The following is an 18072-nucleotide window of genomic DNA, read 5'->3' as shown; positions in this document are numbered from 1 at the left end:
ATACAATGTATTTTTGGCTATTGCTACAAATAAACCCCAGAGACTGGTTTTGTGGTCCAGGGTCTCATATATAACGTACACAAAAACATTTATTTTGGATGCGATTAATCATAATGAATCATTGCCCAGTACTATGAAATATGAAAATAAAAAAGTTATTTTTACACTTATTTAATTAATAAATATACTACTGGTCAATGTTAATTCATGTTTGTGATATTAATGTTATACAACTTTAAATATATATTATAAATTATATTAGCATTAATTCTAAATGACAAATTATAAGTATAAACTACATTATTATTAATTCCATATTATATATTAGAAATAAACCTAGATCAATAAATGCTGCATAAGTACTGTTAAATAATGTTAAAGAATTAAAATTTAATTTTTAAGTATTACCATATATAACTCTTAACTAACACTTCAACTTTGGTAACACTTTTTTTTAACGAAATACTTTTATTCAGCAAGGATGCATTAAATTTCTAAAAGACTTTACTGATCATATTACAAAAGATTTCTATTTAAAGTAAATGTTGTACTTTTTATTCATTAAGAAAATCCTGAAGAGCAAAATGTATCATTGATAAGTGTAAAAAAAAGTGTAACAATAATAATAAATGTTTCTCCAGCAGCAAATTAGCATATTATAATGATTTCTGATTAATCATGTAACACTGAATACTGGAGTAATGATGCTGAAAATTCAGCACTGCATCACAAGAATAAATTACAATTCACAATATATTAAAATAGAAAACAGCTTTTTTAAATTGTAAAAATATTTCACAATATTACAGTTTTTACAATATTTTTGATTAAATAAATGCAGCCTTGGTGAGCAGAAGAGACTTTGCTTTATCTGATGTAACACAAATCAAGGAATCACAACAGCAGAACATGCTTTCGAAAAAAACTCACAACCAAATACCTGAGATGTTAGCACAGCTAAGATAATGTGTACTGTGAAATTGCTAATAACCCAGGTCAATTCGTTTATTTGCCTCAAAGGAAGTTAAAGCAGCTATGAATCCGTTAATCCCAGCCTTAAAAGAATAGAGGCTTTGTACGACGCTACAGTCGTGCCATTCCCAGTTTATGCTGGCATACAAAACGGGCAAGACTTTGAGGGCAAGTTCTTACAAACTTTTGCTCTCTGGCTCTCATTCGCTTTCTCACGTGAAGAGAAAATACGCTTTTGTAGACTAATTAGCATGACACAGTAGAATTAGTATTAAAATCTCAGTTAAGCAGCGCTGTTTGGTCTTGTGTGGCCTATTAAGTGGATCATTTTTCTTCTTTTTTCCCTTCATTGTTTGAATGAATGAGAGGATATGTGCAGTGTTTGTAAAACACCTCATTTAAATTCATCTTTCGAGAACGGCTGGGGTGGAAAAAAGCCTGAATCCCAAATAATCAAAATGATCAACACTTTTCATCTAAAACTTTAATAAAAAGAGTGGAAAAAAATCCACACATATTTAGAAAAACATTTAATCTCTCCAAAGTTAAATTACAAACATAATCTACATCTTTACACACTTTTGACAGCGAGAAAGTCCGTTCAAGAGTTGTCAGAGAAGACTTGACCCATGACAGCCAGTTTGGCACTGAAGGGTTGTGTGGGACAGGAGAGCACCCGGGCTTTTCTCCTCTCTCCCGGCTTCAGTGCAATGCTCTCTTGTGAGCCGCCGGCGCCGGGCGTCTCCTCTGATTGGTCCGTTGGAGGCCTGAGTGGTTCTGAGAAGCTGAGGAGTATGTCCCGTAGTTCCCTGCGCTCGTCCTGATATCGGCTGCAGCAGTGGAGCGCGGCGGGGTCGAGCGGATGAGCCTCCGTGTTAAACACGTAGCCGCCCGCGCTGAGTATGCAGTCACCCTGCAGGCCGCCCAGCTCGAACTCTGTGCCCGTGTTATGGAGAAAGTTTTCAGGATCGAAGAGGAGGTAGAGGTATTTAATGGTCTCGGCCAAGAAGAAGGACTCCATGCGGTTGTCCAACTTGTGGTCCCTTACATCCTTCACCTTTGGCAGGAACAAAAAGATGAGCATGTTTAGAGACTTTGCTGGTTTTAGCCTCAATATGAAAAAAAAACTTTGTTTCTTCATGGGAACAAATTTGGGGAAATGTAGCATTATATCACTTGTTCACCAACAGATCCTCTGCAGTAAATGGGTGCCGTCAGAATGAGAGTCCAAACAGCTGATAAAAACATCACAATAATCCACACCACTCCAGGCCATCAATTAACATGAACATCTTGGATGACAAGGGGGTGAGTACATTATATGTGAATCTTTGTTTTGGAAGTGGACTTTAACTGATGGACTGGAGTGGTGTGTTTTACTTGTGTATTATTGTGATGTTTTTATCAGCTGTTTTATCACTCTCATTCTGACGGCACCCATTCACTGCAGAGGATCCTTTAGTGGAGTGATGTAATGTTAAATTTCTCCAAATCTGTTTTGATGAAGAAACAAACTCATCTACATCTTGGATGGCCTGAGAGTGAGCAAATTATGAGAAGATTTTAACTATTCCTTTAGCTTTACTGAAATCAGGAAGTATTCTTTGAATGTGTAACTCATGACTGCTCAAAACACTGGAAGTTTATGAAACCTACTCTCTTTATAACAAAACAACATAAATATTACAATGTTTTAAAGGACTGTGCTGGTTTCAACCTCAATATTGTTCTGAGACTCATTTTGAAATGTACACTGCTGTTTATATATGTTTGGGATCAGTAACATTTTTAATGGCATTTTTTTATGATCAAAGTTCCATTTATTTGATCAAAAATACAGAAAAAAGTATTATTATAAAATATTATCACAACTTTTAAATATACATTAAATATATATTAAATATACATCTGTTGTAACAATATAAGTCTTTACTATCAATTTTGATCAATTTAACACATCATTGCTGAATAAATTATTAATTTCTTTAAAAACGAAAGAAAGAAAGAAAGAATTTTGAACGGTAGTGTATATTGTTACAAAAGATTTCTGTTTAACTTTTTATTCATCAAAGAATCCTGAAAAAAGTATCACACGTTCCAAAATTTTTCTTAAGCAGGACAACTGTTTCCAACATAATAAATCAGGATATCAGAATGATTTCTGAAGGATCATGTGACACTGAAGACTGGAGCAATGATGCTGAAAATTTAGCTTTGCATCACATGAATAAATTCTACCTTAAAGCATATTAAAATATAAAACCACTATTTTAAATTGTAATAATATTTCACAATATTATAGTTTTTTTCGGTATTTTTAATCAAACAAACGCAGCCTTGATTAGCAAAAAACACTTCTTTAAAAACATTACAAATCTTTTTTCCCAGTAATCCCAAACTGTTGAATGGCACTGTAACACTGAGAAACTCACAGTAGCAAAGCCACAGTTGACCCGGCTGATTTTGTCAATTGACTCGACTGCATCCCGGCCAAGCTGTATGAATGTGGGGTCACCGGTGGCCTTATACAGATGCATGGCACTTTCAATCAACTCTGTACAACACAAACACACACAGAGTGGTTACTTCACTTTCATTCAATCATATAAATGAAACATTTTCACAACAAAAACATGTCAACATGCCCGTTATTTGCTAAGGTGTAATTAAAGGGGTCATCGGATGCCCATTTTCCACAAGTTGATCTGATTCTTTAGGGTCTTAAAAAGTCTATAATGTACTTTGGTTAAAAATTCTCAATGGTTTTGTCAAAAAACAAAAACAGCTCTGCAAAAATCATTTCATTCTGGTCGAGGCTGCTTTAAATGCAAATGAGCTCTGCTCGCCCTGCCCCTCTCTTCTCTCTGTGGAGTGATGAGCCTGTTTACTTTAGCCGCATTTAGTCGCGTTTAACATAACCTTTATACTTGCTAACTAGCACATTATTAGGAAAGGTGATCACAAAGATTCGTAAAAAAAACCCCTTATAGTCACTTCTGCTGTTAGTGAAGCTGGATAATGAATGATTCGCGCGAACACAGACGGATATATGTAGATCAGGAGGCGCATTCTCTTTACAAACAAACGTAATCCACTGCATCTTCAGCGGCTCAGATGTCAGGAGTAAATGACGACCACTATGTTCATTATTACATCCAGCAACACAACACCTCAATCGCTCAATCTGAGATATTCTTGTCTAACTTACATCCCTGCTCCGGCATCAAAACAAGGAAAGTTACTGGACTGTCACAGCTGATCTGAGGTAAGACGCTCATGTCAATCAACTATCGTGGGAGCGGCCTCTGTTTGTGTGACGCCACAACGACAGGCATCTGAGAATGACTCGATCTGAAAAAGGGGATATTATTTTTACAGATTAATTAAAAACCACTGCATGGATTTTTATCATTATAGGGTAGATTTGTACATACACTGCCAACACACATTAATGTTCAAACAACATGTAAAAGTGAACTTAGCATCCGATGACCCCTTTAAGGGAAATTAGGGCATTGCTAGAGTGTTCCCAGCAGCTGTTTGCGTTGCTGTGTTTTAAAGGATTGTTCACTTCAATTTTTTAAATGTTCAGGAATGAATATAAAGCTCTATTCAATGTGTTTTATAGATACCTGGGCGCAAAGGATATCCCTCTCGTTTGTCCACTGTGTAACCTTGAGGAATGCTGTAGAACTCTGGTAGTCCTCCAAACTGCCGCCACACGCTGTAGTAGTTATGAAAGGTCTTTGTGGCACTGGAAATATCACCTATCATACTCTGATAAACACATGTGCATTACTAGCTGCCACAGGAATCTACTCTCACGAGCATATATAGATAACAGAAGACATAAAACTAGTGAAACTGGTGCTTTTCCATTGTCTTGTGACACTGTGGACTAGCGTACAGCTTCCTCACCTGCAGTCCAGGCCAGAACGCCTCCAGAGACTGAAACACAGGCATTGATACTGTTCCCTTATGCATCTGCACCCACAGATACCAATCATCAAACTTAGTGTAGTTCTTTATGGACTTATCAAATTCTGCAACACACATTTGAAAGTGGATAATGCTTTCATATGAGCAAGATAAGGAAAGATAAACAGCAGTTAGTGGAAATTATGATTAGCTATTATTATCAAAACTAATAAGTATCAGCTGCAGTTATTATTTAAAGAAGAAGTCCACTTCCAAAACAAAGACTTACATATAATGTCTTATCTAGCGAAACGATCGGTTATTTTCATAAAAAAAAATACAATTTACATACTTTTTAATCTCAAACGTTTTACGTGTCTTACTCTCCCTGAACTCTGTGTATTCTGGTCAAGACAGTTAGTGTATGTTGAAAAACTCATATTTTCTCCCTCAACTTCAAAAATCATTTCAAAATCATCCTACATCACTGCAGAAGTACCGACACAGCATTTGCAAAGTGAACATGCAAAGAAGATCAAACACCTTTAACAAAAAAGGTAAAACAGCAATATAGGACGATTTTGAAGTTGAGGGAGAACATGAGATGGGAGTTTTTCGACATACCCTAACTGTCATGAACTGGAACAAAAACAGTCCAGGCAGAGTAAGACAAGACGAGCGTTTGACATTAGAAAGTATATAAATTGTATTTTTTTTTTTAAATGAAAATAACTTTCATTTCACTTCCTTCTTCCTCAGCTAGGATCATTTACAACCACATTTGGGATCGTTTGAAGCTGCATTTAAACTGCATTTTGGAAGTTCAAAATTGGGGCACCATATCAGTCCATTATATGGACAAAAATGCTGAAATGTTTTCTTTGAAAAACAATTTCTTTACGACTGAAGAAAGAAAGACATGAACATCTTGGATGACAAGGGGGGTGAGTACATTATATGTGCTCACTTTGTTTTGGAAGTGGACTCCTCCTTTAATTGACATGTCAGGTTTACCTTTAAACATTGTCAGCAGCTCCTCGTCTTGCAGCATAATGGCCCCCTTTACCAGATACTCAAAGTATGAATCCACTCCCGCCCCCGATCCCTGTGTCCTGAGCCACCCACTTAGAGGTTATGACATCTATATGGTTGCCCACCTGAAATGATGAGAAGGTTATGTGAACACTGAATGCTGGATTCAATACTTTTACAGACTTCAGTACATTTTCTATAAAATAGTTTTAAAATTCAACCATTAACATAGGTTACATTCAGCGTGATAGATATGATAATCAAAACCAAACAGATGTTTTTTGTTAGACCATCTGAGGTATGAGCTGTAAAGGCACAGTCCTGTTCTGGAAAAGGGGGCGGGAAGCAGCAGCTCATTTGCATTTAAAGAGACATGCATGAAAACAGCCTGTTTCTGCTTCCACTCAAAATAGGCATTTTCAAAATGATATAATAATAATCTGTGGGGTATTTTGAGCTGAAACTTCACAGACACATTCTGGGGACACCTAAGACTTATATTACATCTTGTAAAAAGGGACATAATAAATAATAAATTTGATAACATGTATAAATTATGACATATTTGTCTTTAGAAACTCTCAACTGTAAGGCACATATGTTTCTTATCCAGACTTGTGTTTTACTAAAATCAAATCCCTTGCTTTTCCATACAGCTGGGGTCATACCAAATGTCTGCATGTGTGTGAGCATTATTACTTTTTCACATGCAAAGAGGGTTTACATTGTGATCCTAAAGCCCTACTTAACTTCAGAGGGCATAAAAGGCAAAAAAATGTTTTTAAAATTAGCATATTTTGGTGCAAAACAATCGCTAACATTATAAATAAAATGATTTTAAAAAAGAAATAAAAAAATAATTAAAAAATGTATATAAGCCAATTTAATCAACTTGCAAATATGTCCAGCGCTGCTACACTGCAAAATGCTAAGTGTTAATCAGATTTGGATTTCTGTAAGTGTTATGGCGTAGAAACTGGGATAATAATCTGTTTTCTGTGAACTCAGGGATAATTGGTTGTATACAACAGACAAACATAAACATAGATTTTGCCTTTCAGCCACCCTGTCCTAATAATTGCAGTTAAAGCGATTAATTTCTGAGTGGTTTAACTTCTACTAACCGTCTGCGGTCAGTAGGACTGTTGTGTGCAAGGCAGGTCATTCAGGACAAATTACATTCATATACTCTGCATCATAGTACAAGTAAAATGTTAAAGAGCAGTTTTATCTTCTTTGGCTTCTAATCTTCTTTATTTGGACTAACGAGCATCTCCGAACCACAACCTGTAAGTACAATTTTATGTTATGTGTATACTTCCAAGTGAGTGAAATTCTTATAATTTGCTGTGAACCCACAATTTCCTAAGAATATGTTGAATAACGTAGACTGTTGTTGCTCCAATTACTTTGTTTAATTATAAAGAATGTAACTTAGACATATTTTGGTTTACAAACTATATTGTTTCATCAGTTCATCACGTTAGTACTTGACTAATGTATCCACCATTACTGTTCAGTTAAAGAATGGATTGGAGCAATATCATTGTCAATGGAAGCCAGGGTTGCCAGATTTTCACAACAAAAACCACCCAATTGCTACTTAAAACTTTTCCTAATAGGCCCAACTGCATTTCAAGGTGGTCCCCCATTAAAAATAGCATTGCAGGGTGTAAAATACACATTTTTTTGTCAGGGTTCCCCTTGTAAATTCGCATTCCAGGCGCTAAATATGACGTTATTGGGGTCGCTTAAACCTGCGGACATCAAAAACAACCGCAGACTTGGCAACACTGATAGCAGCGCTCGCTAACTTGTTCAAGTACTCCTCTCTGTGCCAATCACAACAGGTTTGGCCCACTGACCAATCAGAGCAGAGTAGGCTTACGGAAGGGAGGGGCTTACAGATATTACGCTCAAAACTGATCGAACGAATTGTTTAGAAATCACTGAGAAATGACTGTGTATAAATGTATATTCTGAGAAAATTACAATGACCTGTTGTAGGGGACTCCAACACAATATTAGGACACTTTAAAATACCACATGACCTGCTCTTCAAGGCACCAGTGAATAAGTTAATATTGCATTCTGTTAAAATAAAATTTGCTGAAAAATGTACTCCTCAGGCCATCAAAGATATACTGTAGATGAGTTTGTTTGTTCTTTAGAACAGATTTGGAGAAATGTAGCATTACTGTACATCACTTGCTCACCAACGGATCCTCTGCAGTGAATGGGTGCCGTCAGAATGAGAGTCCAAACAGATGATAAAAACATCACAATAATCAGCTGTCAAAACAGCTGTGCGCTTGTAAGAAACAAATCCATCATTAAAATGTTTTTAACTTAAAACCGATCTCATCTGCATCAGGATAGAAATATGCACAGATCCAACACCATTTACAAGTGAAAACAGATCAAAACAGTTATATATCTGTGTATTTTAATGTGAGAGGATGATAGGACATTAACTTTTTCACTGGAGGAAGTGTTACTATAGATTATGGACTCGTATTTTAAGTAAGTTAAAACATCTGAAAAATTGTTTTTGTTTTTTGTTTTGTTTTTCTTTTTACAAACATACAAGCTTTTTGTTTCACAAGACATTAACCGATGGACTGGAGTGGTGTGGATTACTATGATGTTTTCATCAGCTGTTTGGACTCTCATTCTGACGGCACCCATTCACTGCAGAGGATCCGTTGTTGAGCAAATGATGTAATGTTAAATTTCTCCAAATCTGTTCTGATGAACAAACAAACTCATCTACATTTCAAATGGCCTGAGGGTGAGTACTTTTTCAACTAAATTTCTTTTTTGGGTTAACTATTTCTTTAATATTGCATAATGTCATGATTGTCCTACAAATGGCTTGATCCAGATCAAACGATCTTACCAGGCCAATATCTGAGCGTGTTCTCCATAAGGCCCTGAGAGCTTTGCGAGCCACGTTCTCAAACACGGGGTCTCCAGTCAGTCGGCTGAGGGTGGAGAACTCCAGGATGAAGGTGCCCACTCCAGCAGTGCAGGTGACTGGGGTCTCGGTGGGGTTCACCCCCCCTCAGCAGGTTCACTGTGCCATATGGCATCCCTGTGGGTGTCTGGAAAGCTGAGAAGAGACAGGATAAATCACCATTATTGTAAATCTGACAGCATTATTCAATCATCATATGAAGAACACATATAAAGAGTTCATTTGCAAAAACAGATAGTTTTTTTTTATTGTGCATTTTATTCAAACTGCAGTTGGGTTGTTTTGATTAAGTAATAATAAATTAAACAAATACAGGTAACTTACAAAATTAAAATTCATTGAAAGTATGTTTTTTTTTTTGGCGAAAGCAGATAACTCCACATTTCCACACTCCACGTTTCAATTATAAAAAAAAAAATCTCATCAGCAGACAATGTAGACGTTGTTGTCGTGATCATAGACACTATAATTGTGATTACACGCAATACAGGGAGCAGCTTTTCCCTCACCGTTGTAACGTTCTGCTTTTGCAAGGTTTCGTGAAAAGGTTTCAGCTTTTAAATCATGTATTTTAAAATTAAATTAAATTAAATTAAAAATGTGAATAAAATGTAATTAAATTAAATAAAAAAATAATAAAACAAAATAAAATAAACTGAAATCAAACGAAACAAAATAAACTGAAATAACAAAACTAAAAAAAAGATAAAATAAAAAAGAAATAACATAAAATAAAATGAAATAATAAAATAAAATTAAAAGAAATAAAAAACAAAATAAAAAATACAATAAAATGAAATGAAATGAAGTAAAACAATAACAAAACAATAAAATAAAATAAAGTAAACTAAAATTAAATGAAACCAAATAAAAAAAAAAAAAAAATTAAATAAAAAATGGAAATAAAGTAAAATAAAATGACATAACATTAAAAATGAAATGAAATGAAAAATTGAAATAAAACAACATAAAATAAAAAATAAAACTACATAAAATGAAATGAAATAAAAAATTAACAAAATAAAAAAAATAAAATAAAACGAAACAATAATAAAATAATCAAATTAATCAAATTCAGTTAAATAAAATAAACAAAATAAAAAATACAATAAAATAAAGTAAAACAACAACAAAACAATAAAATAAAGTAAACTAAAATGAAATGAAACAAATTAAATAAACAAAATTAAATTAAATAAAACAAAATAAGATTAAATAAATACAGCGCGCTGATTTGCAAAAACTGACTTATCGGCTTCTGTTCACAAACAACAAGGGCGCTTATCAGCAGTGTTACCAAGTCGAATTGGGCTACTTTAAACATTGTTGCCATGGGTTGTTTTTGTTAGAGGGTTGAATCGACCCCAATAACGTCATATTAAGCCCCTGAAATTTGAATTTACCCCGACAAAAAAAAGTGTATTTTATGCCCCAACGAAACCCCATTGTGCTAGTTTTGGGCTAGTTTTGAGTAGCAACTGGGCAGATTTTGTTGTGAAAACCTGGCAACCCTGCTCGTTGTCTTCTGTGGTAAGACGTGAACACGCGATGCCTTGAAAGTGGACAATACCGGCTTTTTTGATAAAACGTGTTTGGGGTTCAGATGGCGCTATCCTTTCTAGACACTCTTAAAAATAAAGCTTCTTTAATGTCATCTATGTTTTCCTACCCATAATGCAAGGGGCTCAATCAGACAATATGTGAGCAGGGATACAAAAATGTATAAGTACAATCTATCGTTTTCACAAAAGCCCAGGAGATGTGACTCTGCTTGATTATGTGTTTTACATCATCTGCCAGCATTTGTTCGTGCTAAATATGTTTGAGACAGTGATGTAAGTGGCCTATTACTCTTGAATATGGTTTGAAGTATATGTTAGCTGCCTCACCAGGCAGGAGTTTGCGGGCAGCGTCCTCTGCCATGCGCAGGAGGGGTCCGGAGCAGGGCCAGCCCTCCTCCACCTCCATCCCGGCACGCTTGGAGAGCAGATGAGCCGAGAGGAGCCCACCGACCACTGCAAAACAGTGACCAGAACAAAAACACATACAATAGTGAAACTGGTTGAACGTCAGTGATTACAGACCGGTATTACAGGATAAGTAAGTAAGTTTGCCAAAAACATGTTCGGGTCATATTTCACCCCAAAAAATGTAAAGAAAAATATACAATGCTCTGTTTTGCATGACAATAATGCATATTACTACATTGAACAGCAACGCAAAATTAATTATTTAATAAAAGTATTTATAGGCGCACACATCATTTTTGTGTATATTTTGAAATAAAGCTTTGCGGTATTCATCCAAGACGGCTAATGACTTTACCTCGTATATTGGTCTCAAACACAGATGCATTTACATCAATGTCGAAATCAACCGTGTCCTGGAGCAGAGCGGCCACACGCTGGAACTCTGTGTGGTTTCCCAATATCTGTGATCAGAAAGGAAAAATATTCTCTGCATTTGAACACTGCATGGCACAGAACAATCTTGTTGAATAAAAATAAAATGCAATAAAACGAAATGAACTAAAATAAAATTTAAAAAATGAGATGAGATAAAATGAAATATAAAATGAAATAAAATGAAATTAAATAAAGTAAAATGCAATAAAATGCAATAAAATTAAATAAAACAAAATAAAATGACATAAAATAATGTGAAATTTAATAAAATAACATAATAAAATTAAATGAAACCAAAAATATTACAACAAAATACAATGAAATAAATAAAACAGTAAATAAAATAAAACAAAACAAAATAAAATACAATACAATAAAACAAAGTAAAATAACAAACAACAAAACAAAAAAAAATGAAATGAAATAAAATAAAACAAAATAAATTAAATTAAACAAAATAAAATTAAATGAACAAAAAGAAATAAAACTAAATAAATTAAAATAAAATGAAATAAAATAAAAAAACAACAAAAAACAAAATAAAATAAACTAACTGACAAAATAAAGTGGAATTAAATAAAATAACAATAAAATGAATATATAAAATAAAATAAAAAATACGAAATACAATGAAAATAAATAACAAAACAAAAATAAATAAAATAAAACAAAACTGAATTGAAAGAAAAGACAATACAATAAAATAAAATAAAAAGTAAAATAAAACAAAACAATAAAATAAAATGAAACAAAACCAAATAAAACAAAACAAAGTAAAGTAAAATAAAATAAAACAGCATAAAATAAAATAAAATAAAATAAAATAAAATAAAATAAAATAAAACAATAATGTACTTGTTAAATGAAATTTCATACCAGCAGTGTGTCCAGAGCATCAATGAGTGTGAGGGAGAAACTGAAGGAAACAAATAGAGAGGTTATAACGAGGAAATATGACTTCTAAACCTTCCTGTCTTAATTATATGCTTCAATGTAAGAGATAATACATTACAGACAAAACTGTTCAGTTGCTGTTGTTCGATTGAGTAATGCCACTGAAAAATACAATTGTACCAGCTTTATCCACCTTATTTTTGAATGCGGAAGTAAGCTGTTTTCTGGTGACGTGTGAGACTTACGGTTCATTATTCACTATATGGAAATAACGAGAAGAATAACGAAATCCAGTAAATAACAAAACAGTTTGCACTACAAACCAGTGAGCTCATAATTAAGATAACACATTAAAATAATATGGTAAGACACAACAATTTGCAATATCAAGCAGCAAAATGAGCTGTTTTGTACAGCTAAAAATAGCTGGACACAAATGAGAGCGGAAGTCAGACACATTAAATTTCCAAACGGCCTGCTCTTACGGTAAAAAATAATGTGGATACAATCATACCTAGTGGTACTTTGAGCCAAAGAAATTATTGAAAGTAGTGAAATGACAATTTTACACCGGTAAAGTTTGATCAAAAGACCTGACTGCTGTAAAACATTTTTTTTTTTCATACTAAGTGAATAACAAGTCATACAATTAACAACAACAGCAAATAAAAAAATAAATAAAATAAAATAGAAATAAATAATAAATAAATAAAATAAAAACATTTACAATTAATACAAAACAAAACAAAAATATTATATTTTTTAACATTTAATTTAAATACTTTAAATGTATTAAGCTGATATTTTTTATCTTTGAGTAAAACTTGATTTACATGAAAAACTGCAGTCCAGTAAATTATGTATTTTTAAATTGTATAAATAATTTTGTATTAATCTAGCAAAAATAAAATCGATAATACCTAAATTTGAAATTACTAAAAATAAATAAAAGCATGTGAAAAGAGATACGGAAGTGTAAAAAATATCTACTTTTATAATTTTTTACTATTTATAATTTTGGGGTGGTCAAGTCTCTACAGATTTGCAAGATGTTGGGTCTGTGCAGAATAGGAAATTTTGCTTTTATCCATTTTCTATATTTTTCTACATTTTCTAGGGCTGAGACTAAAAGCACGAGCCTCTGCTACTGAACAACTAAAGATACCAAGAAGAGGTGGTGGAAATTATTCAGTTTTAATGTTTCTGACTACCTGACGAAGACATCTCTTTCTGTTGAACGAGAGAAGTGTTAGTGCTCATATACCTGCCCCATGTGTCCTGCCCATCACAGGTCAGCGGCCTCAGCTCATCATAAGGATACGCGTTCTCCAAGTAGCTGTTGTATGCATGATAAAACATGGACTTTATTCTGTCCCTGTTAAGACAAATAAAACAAACGAACAGCATTAACCACAACTGATCAACGTGTCAACGCACTTCAGTGTCAGGTATTACATTCATACTCACTGCTGACATGACTGTATTTACACATGAGCACATGACAAAGCGGATTAACTGACAGTGAACACGTTTATTTATACTTGTTAGAGCAGCTGTAATATCTAATCAACTCTGTACGGTCTCCTGATCATCTGACCCACTTATCAGACGTTAATATTTCATGCTGAATTTAGCATATCATAAATAAACCTCACCTGTAATGGGACATTTCCTGCTCAGTAAAATCTCTGCCTTTAACATGACTGATGATCGGAGACAGGTATGTGGCGCAAAAAACGGCGGAGAAAAGGAAAGTAAGCATGAAGTAACGAGATGTGAGCAGAGGCAAAAAATACAGTAATTTCAAGCGACATGGATGTGTACAAATACTACAAACACTGACAATAGGAAGTGCACGTAGCGCGCATGCGTGTGAGCGAATGCTGACGTGCTGGTAGCTCGTGCCGTCGAGTTTAAAATAAAAGCCCTACGACTGAGGTTGAGAAAATAAAAGTCCTCGGTACTAACAAACACGATTGTGAAGAAATAAAATTAAATAATTAAACTAAAAATCATTCACATAAAATGAAACGAAAATAAAATAAAATGATTTAAATAAAATGAAATAAAAAATAAACACAATAAAATGAAATGTAATTGTTAAAATAAAATGAAAAGAAATAAAATAAAATGATTCAAATAACATAAAATAAAACAAAATAAAATGAATAAAACAAAATGATTAAAATAAAACAAAACAAAAAAATACAACGAAACAAAACAAATAATAAAAAACCGAAATAAATTAAAGCGAATAAAATGATTAAAATAAAATGAAATAAAAAAAATAAACAAAATAAAACGAAATGTAATTATTAAAATAAAATGAAACGAAATAAAATAAAGTGAATAAAATGATTAAAATAAAATGAAATAAAAAAAATAAACAAAATAAAATGAAATGTAATTATTAAAATAAAATGAAACGAAATAAAATAAAATGATTCAAATAACATAAAATAAAACAAAATAAAATGAATAAAATAAAATGATTAAAATAAAACAAAACAAAAAAATACAACGAAACAAAACAAATAATAAAAAAACGAAATAAATTAAAGTGAATAAAATGATTAAAATAAAATGAAATAAAAAAAATAAAAATAAAATGAAATGTAATTATTAAAATAAAATGAAACGAAATAAATTAAAGTGAATAAAATGATTAAAATAAAATGAAATAAAAAAATAAACAAAATAAAATGAAATGTAATTATTAAAATAAAATGAAACGAAATAAAATAAAATGATTAAAACAACATAAAAAAAAACAAAAAAATAAAATGAACTAAAATCAAATTATTAAAACAAAATGATTAAAATAAAAAATAAAATACAACGAAATAAAACAAATAATAAAAAATTAAATAAAATGTAAAAAAAAAACTAAACAAAATAAAATTAAGTTAAATTATTAAAATAAACAAAACGAAATAAAATAAAATGATTAAAACAATGAAATAAAATACAACAAAATAAAATAAAAAATAAAATACAATGAAATAAATCAAATTATTAACACAAAATGATTAAAATAAAAAATAAAATACAACGAAATAAAACAAATAATAAAAAATTAAATAAAATAAAAGGAAAAAAATTATAAAAATTAAATAAAATGTAAAAAAAACTAAACAAAATAAAATTAAGTTAAATTATTAAAATAAACAAAACGAAATAAAATAAAATGATTAAAACAATGAAATAAAATACAACAAAATAAAATGAAATAAAATACAATGAAATAAAACAAAATGATTAAAGTAAAATGAAACAAAACAAAAAAGAAATAAAATATAACGGAATTAAATAAATAATATAAAATAATATGATTAAAATAAAATGAAATGCTTAAAAATAAAATGAAATCAAATAAAGAAAACAAATGATAAATAAATTAAAATGAAATATAATACAACAAAATACAACAAATTTAAATAAATGAAATAAAATAAAATGATTAAAATAATATGATTAAAAATAAATAAAAGAAAGAAAAATGACTAAAATAAATACAATGAAATGAAATGACAAAATATGAAAATAAATGAAAAAATGAAATTAAATAAACAAAAAACAAAATAAAATAAAAAAGATTAAATGATTAGAATAAATCAAATACAACGAAATAAAATGAAATAAAGAAAATACATTGTTAAAATAAAATAAAATACAACAAAATAAAATAAAATGATTACAATAAAATGAAATTATTTGTTATTTAAAAAATAATAAATAAAGTAAATAAAGTAATAAATAAAGTAAAATAAAATACAATAAAATAAAACAAACAAAATAAAATAAAATAAAGAAAATGTAGTAAACTAAAGTAAAATAAAATATAATGAAACAACAAAAAAAAAATGAAATAAAAATACAGTTAAATAAAATGATATAAAATAAAATAACAACATGAAACAAAACAAAATAACAAAATAAAAAGTTTGAAAAAGACGCATGTCACTACTGAAGTCTTTTCAGAGTTTTATTCATTAATTTTTAAATCTACTTACAGGAAAAGTGTACTTATAGAGGGAATCAACAAAACAAGACAAATCAGCAGCACCAAAGCAGCAAAATGTAGTATGACAGTTTCCAAAATATCATCTATTACTATCCAATAAAACTTCAAACAAAGTAATTCAGACAAGTAAGCATCTTCTTCTACCCAATACGTTTTAAAAGATGAATCCACTGAAAAGGTAGGAGATATGTTACTGAGACAGCTTATTTTGAGTTATTATGTTGTGAATGTACAAGTTTAGCATTAGAACCATGAGAACATGAATAACGTTGTCAACTATTAAATTATTAGTACAGTTGTCATTTTGGCTCAATATGCAGCACCAGATGTGAGTGTCCATATATGTGCATCTAACTGTGCATGTAACTGTTTAACATGAATAGCTATACATAAACATATATAAGAATAAAAGATACTCAACCAGAAGTAGAAACATATAACCGTACGGTGTCTTATGTGTTCGACACAATGTCAGCTTATTGTTTGACTGAAGGAGTATTATACAAAACACTCGGTGTTTGTTTTTTATTAAAAAGAGAAAGTGAATAAATAATGCTAGAGGGAAAGTAATTGTGCATACTGTTTTAAATAATGTGTAGTGGCGCTGAAGTGAGACGAGTGTGTATGCTGTCATTTAATAAGCCGTCACACTCAGCAGCCTCTGCCAGCAGTTTATAAGCATTCCCATCATTTTCATTCTCCGCTGCTGTCTTCTGTTTCGCTTCTTCCCCGGTTTGCAAGATGCTTTTTTACGTCTATTGGCCTGCAAAATAGCACATATTTCCACATCAAGTTAAATCCTCTCTCTATTTCTGATTATTAGAATTATTCAGATAACAGGAACTTTGTTTTGATTATTTAATAAACAAACAAACAACTATTTTACTACTTAAATACATACATTGATAGATAATGTTTACATCAGGTTATGATTATTCAGATTAACTTTATTTTGAATGAATGAATCAATCAATAAATACATTTCTAGACCATGCCATCTTCTGTTTATGTCAGATTATAATTACTCAGAATAATTTTATTTGGAATATTCAATCAAATAAGATAAATACATTTGGATAATTAAATCAGAAATTAATAAACAAACAAATACATTTCTACATTATTTTCTGTTTTATTTTAGATTTGGATATGTTTGTTTTGATTATTTAATAAAGAAAATGAAAGAAAGCAAGAAAGAAAACAAATAAATAAATTTTAAGATCATGTTATCCTGTTTATTTTAATTATAATTATTCAGATTAGCTTTATTTTGATTATTCAAGTAAGAAACAAACACACATACAAAAACTAATAATAACTTTTGATTGTTTAATAAATAAATACATTTCTGGATCATCATCCTCTGTTTATTTCATACCAGAATTATTCAGATTAATTTTTATTTGGTATAATAAATAAATAAATAAATATCTAGGTCATGTGATCTTTTTTTTCAGATTATATTATTCATATAAATAAAAAAATATGATTATTTAATTAACAAATAAATAAATGTATATATTTTTGGATCATCATCCTCAGTTTTATGGAGGGCCAAATTACTCAAAATTAAATAATTAAATAAATGTTGATATATATATAAATAAATCATTAAATGCATAATTTAATTATTGAAAGCATAAATAAATGTATAAATATTTATTTAATTATTAACTAATTAATTCATTTAATTAATTTATTTAAATAGTCATTAAAATATGTATTTATTTATTTGTGCATTTATTTGTTTGTTTATTTATAAAATAAATAAATAAATAATTGAATATTTAAATAAATAAGTGAATAAATAAACTGATAAATAAATAAATTTCAACATTTATTTAATGATT

General features: G+C 30.7%; 1 protein-coding gene across 1 annotated transcript; it reads right to left on the bottom strand.

Moving 5' to 3' along the window:
* Positions 1 to 1487: 1487 nt before the first annotated feature.
* Positions 1488 to 14069, bottom strand: edem2 (ER degradation enhancer, mannosidase alpha-like 2). The gene is given in 13 exon segments (XM_051097374.1): positions 1488 to 2029; positions 3405 to 3526; positions 4605 to 4749; positions 4891 to 5015; positions 5905 to 5989; positions 5991 to 6047; positions 8822 to 8983; positions 8985 to 9034; positions 10789 to 10914; positions 11225 to 11330; positions 12181 to 12220; positions 13463 to 13573; positions 13854 to 14069. Coding segments are annotated over 13 exon segments (1692 nt in total). The 5' UTR covers positions 13961 to 14069; the 3' UTR covers positions 1488 to 1573.
* Between the last annotated feature and the right edge of the window lie 4003 nt (positions 14070 to 18072).

Source organism: Labeo rohita, chromosome 23 (assembly GCF_022985175.1).
Source record: "Labeo rohita strain BAU-BD-2019 chromosome 23, IGBB_LRoh.1.0, whole genome shotgun sequence".
NCBI classification, from domain to species: Eukaryota; Metazoa; Chordata; class Actinopteri; order Cypriniformes; family Cyprinidae; genus Labeo; species Labeo rohita.
Note: the sequence above shows the minus strand (reverse complement) of the source record. Positions and strands in the feature narration are given on the sequence as shown.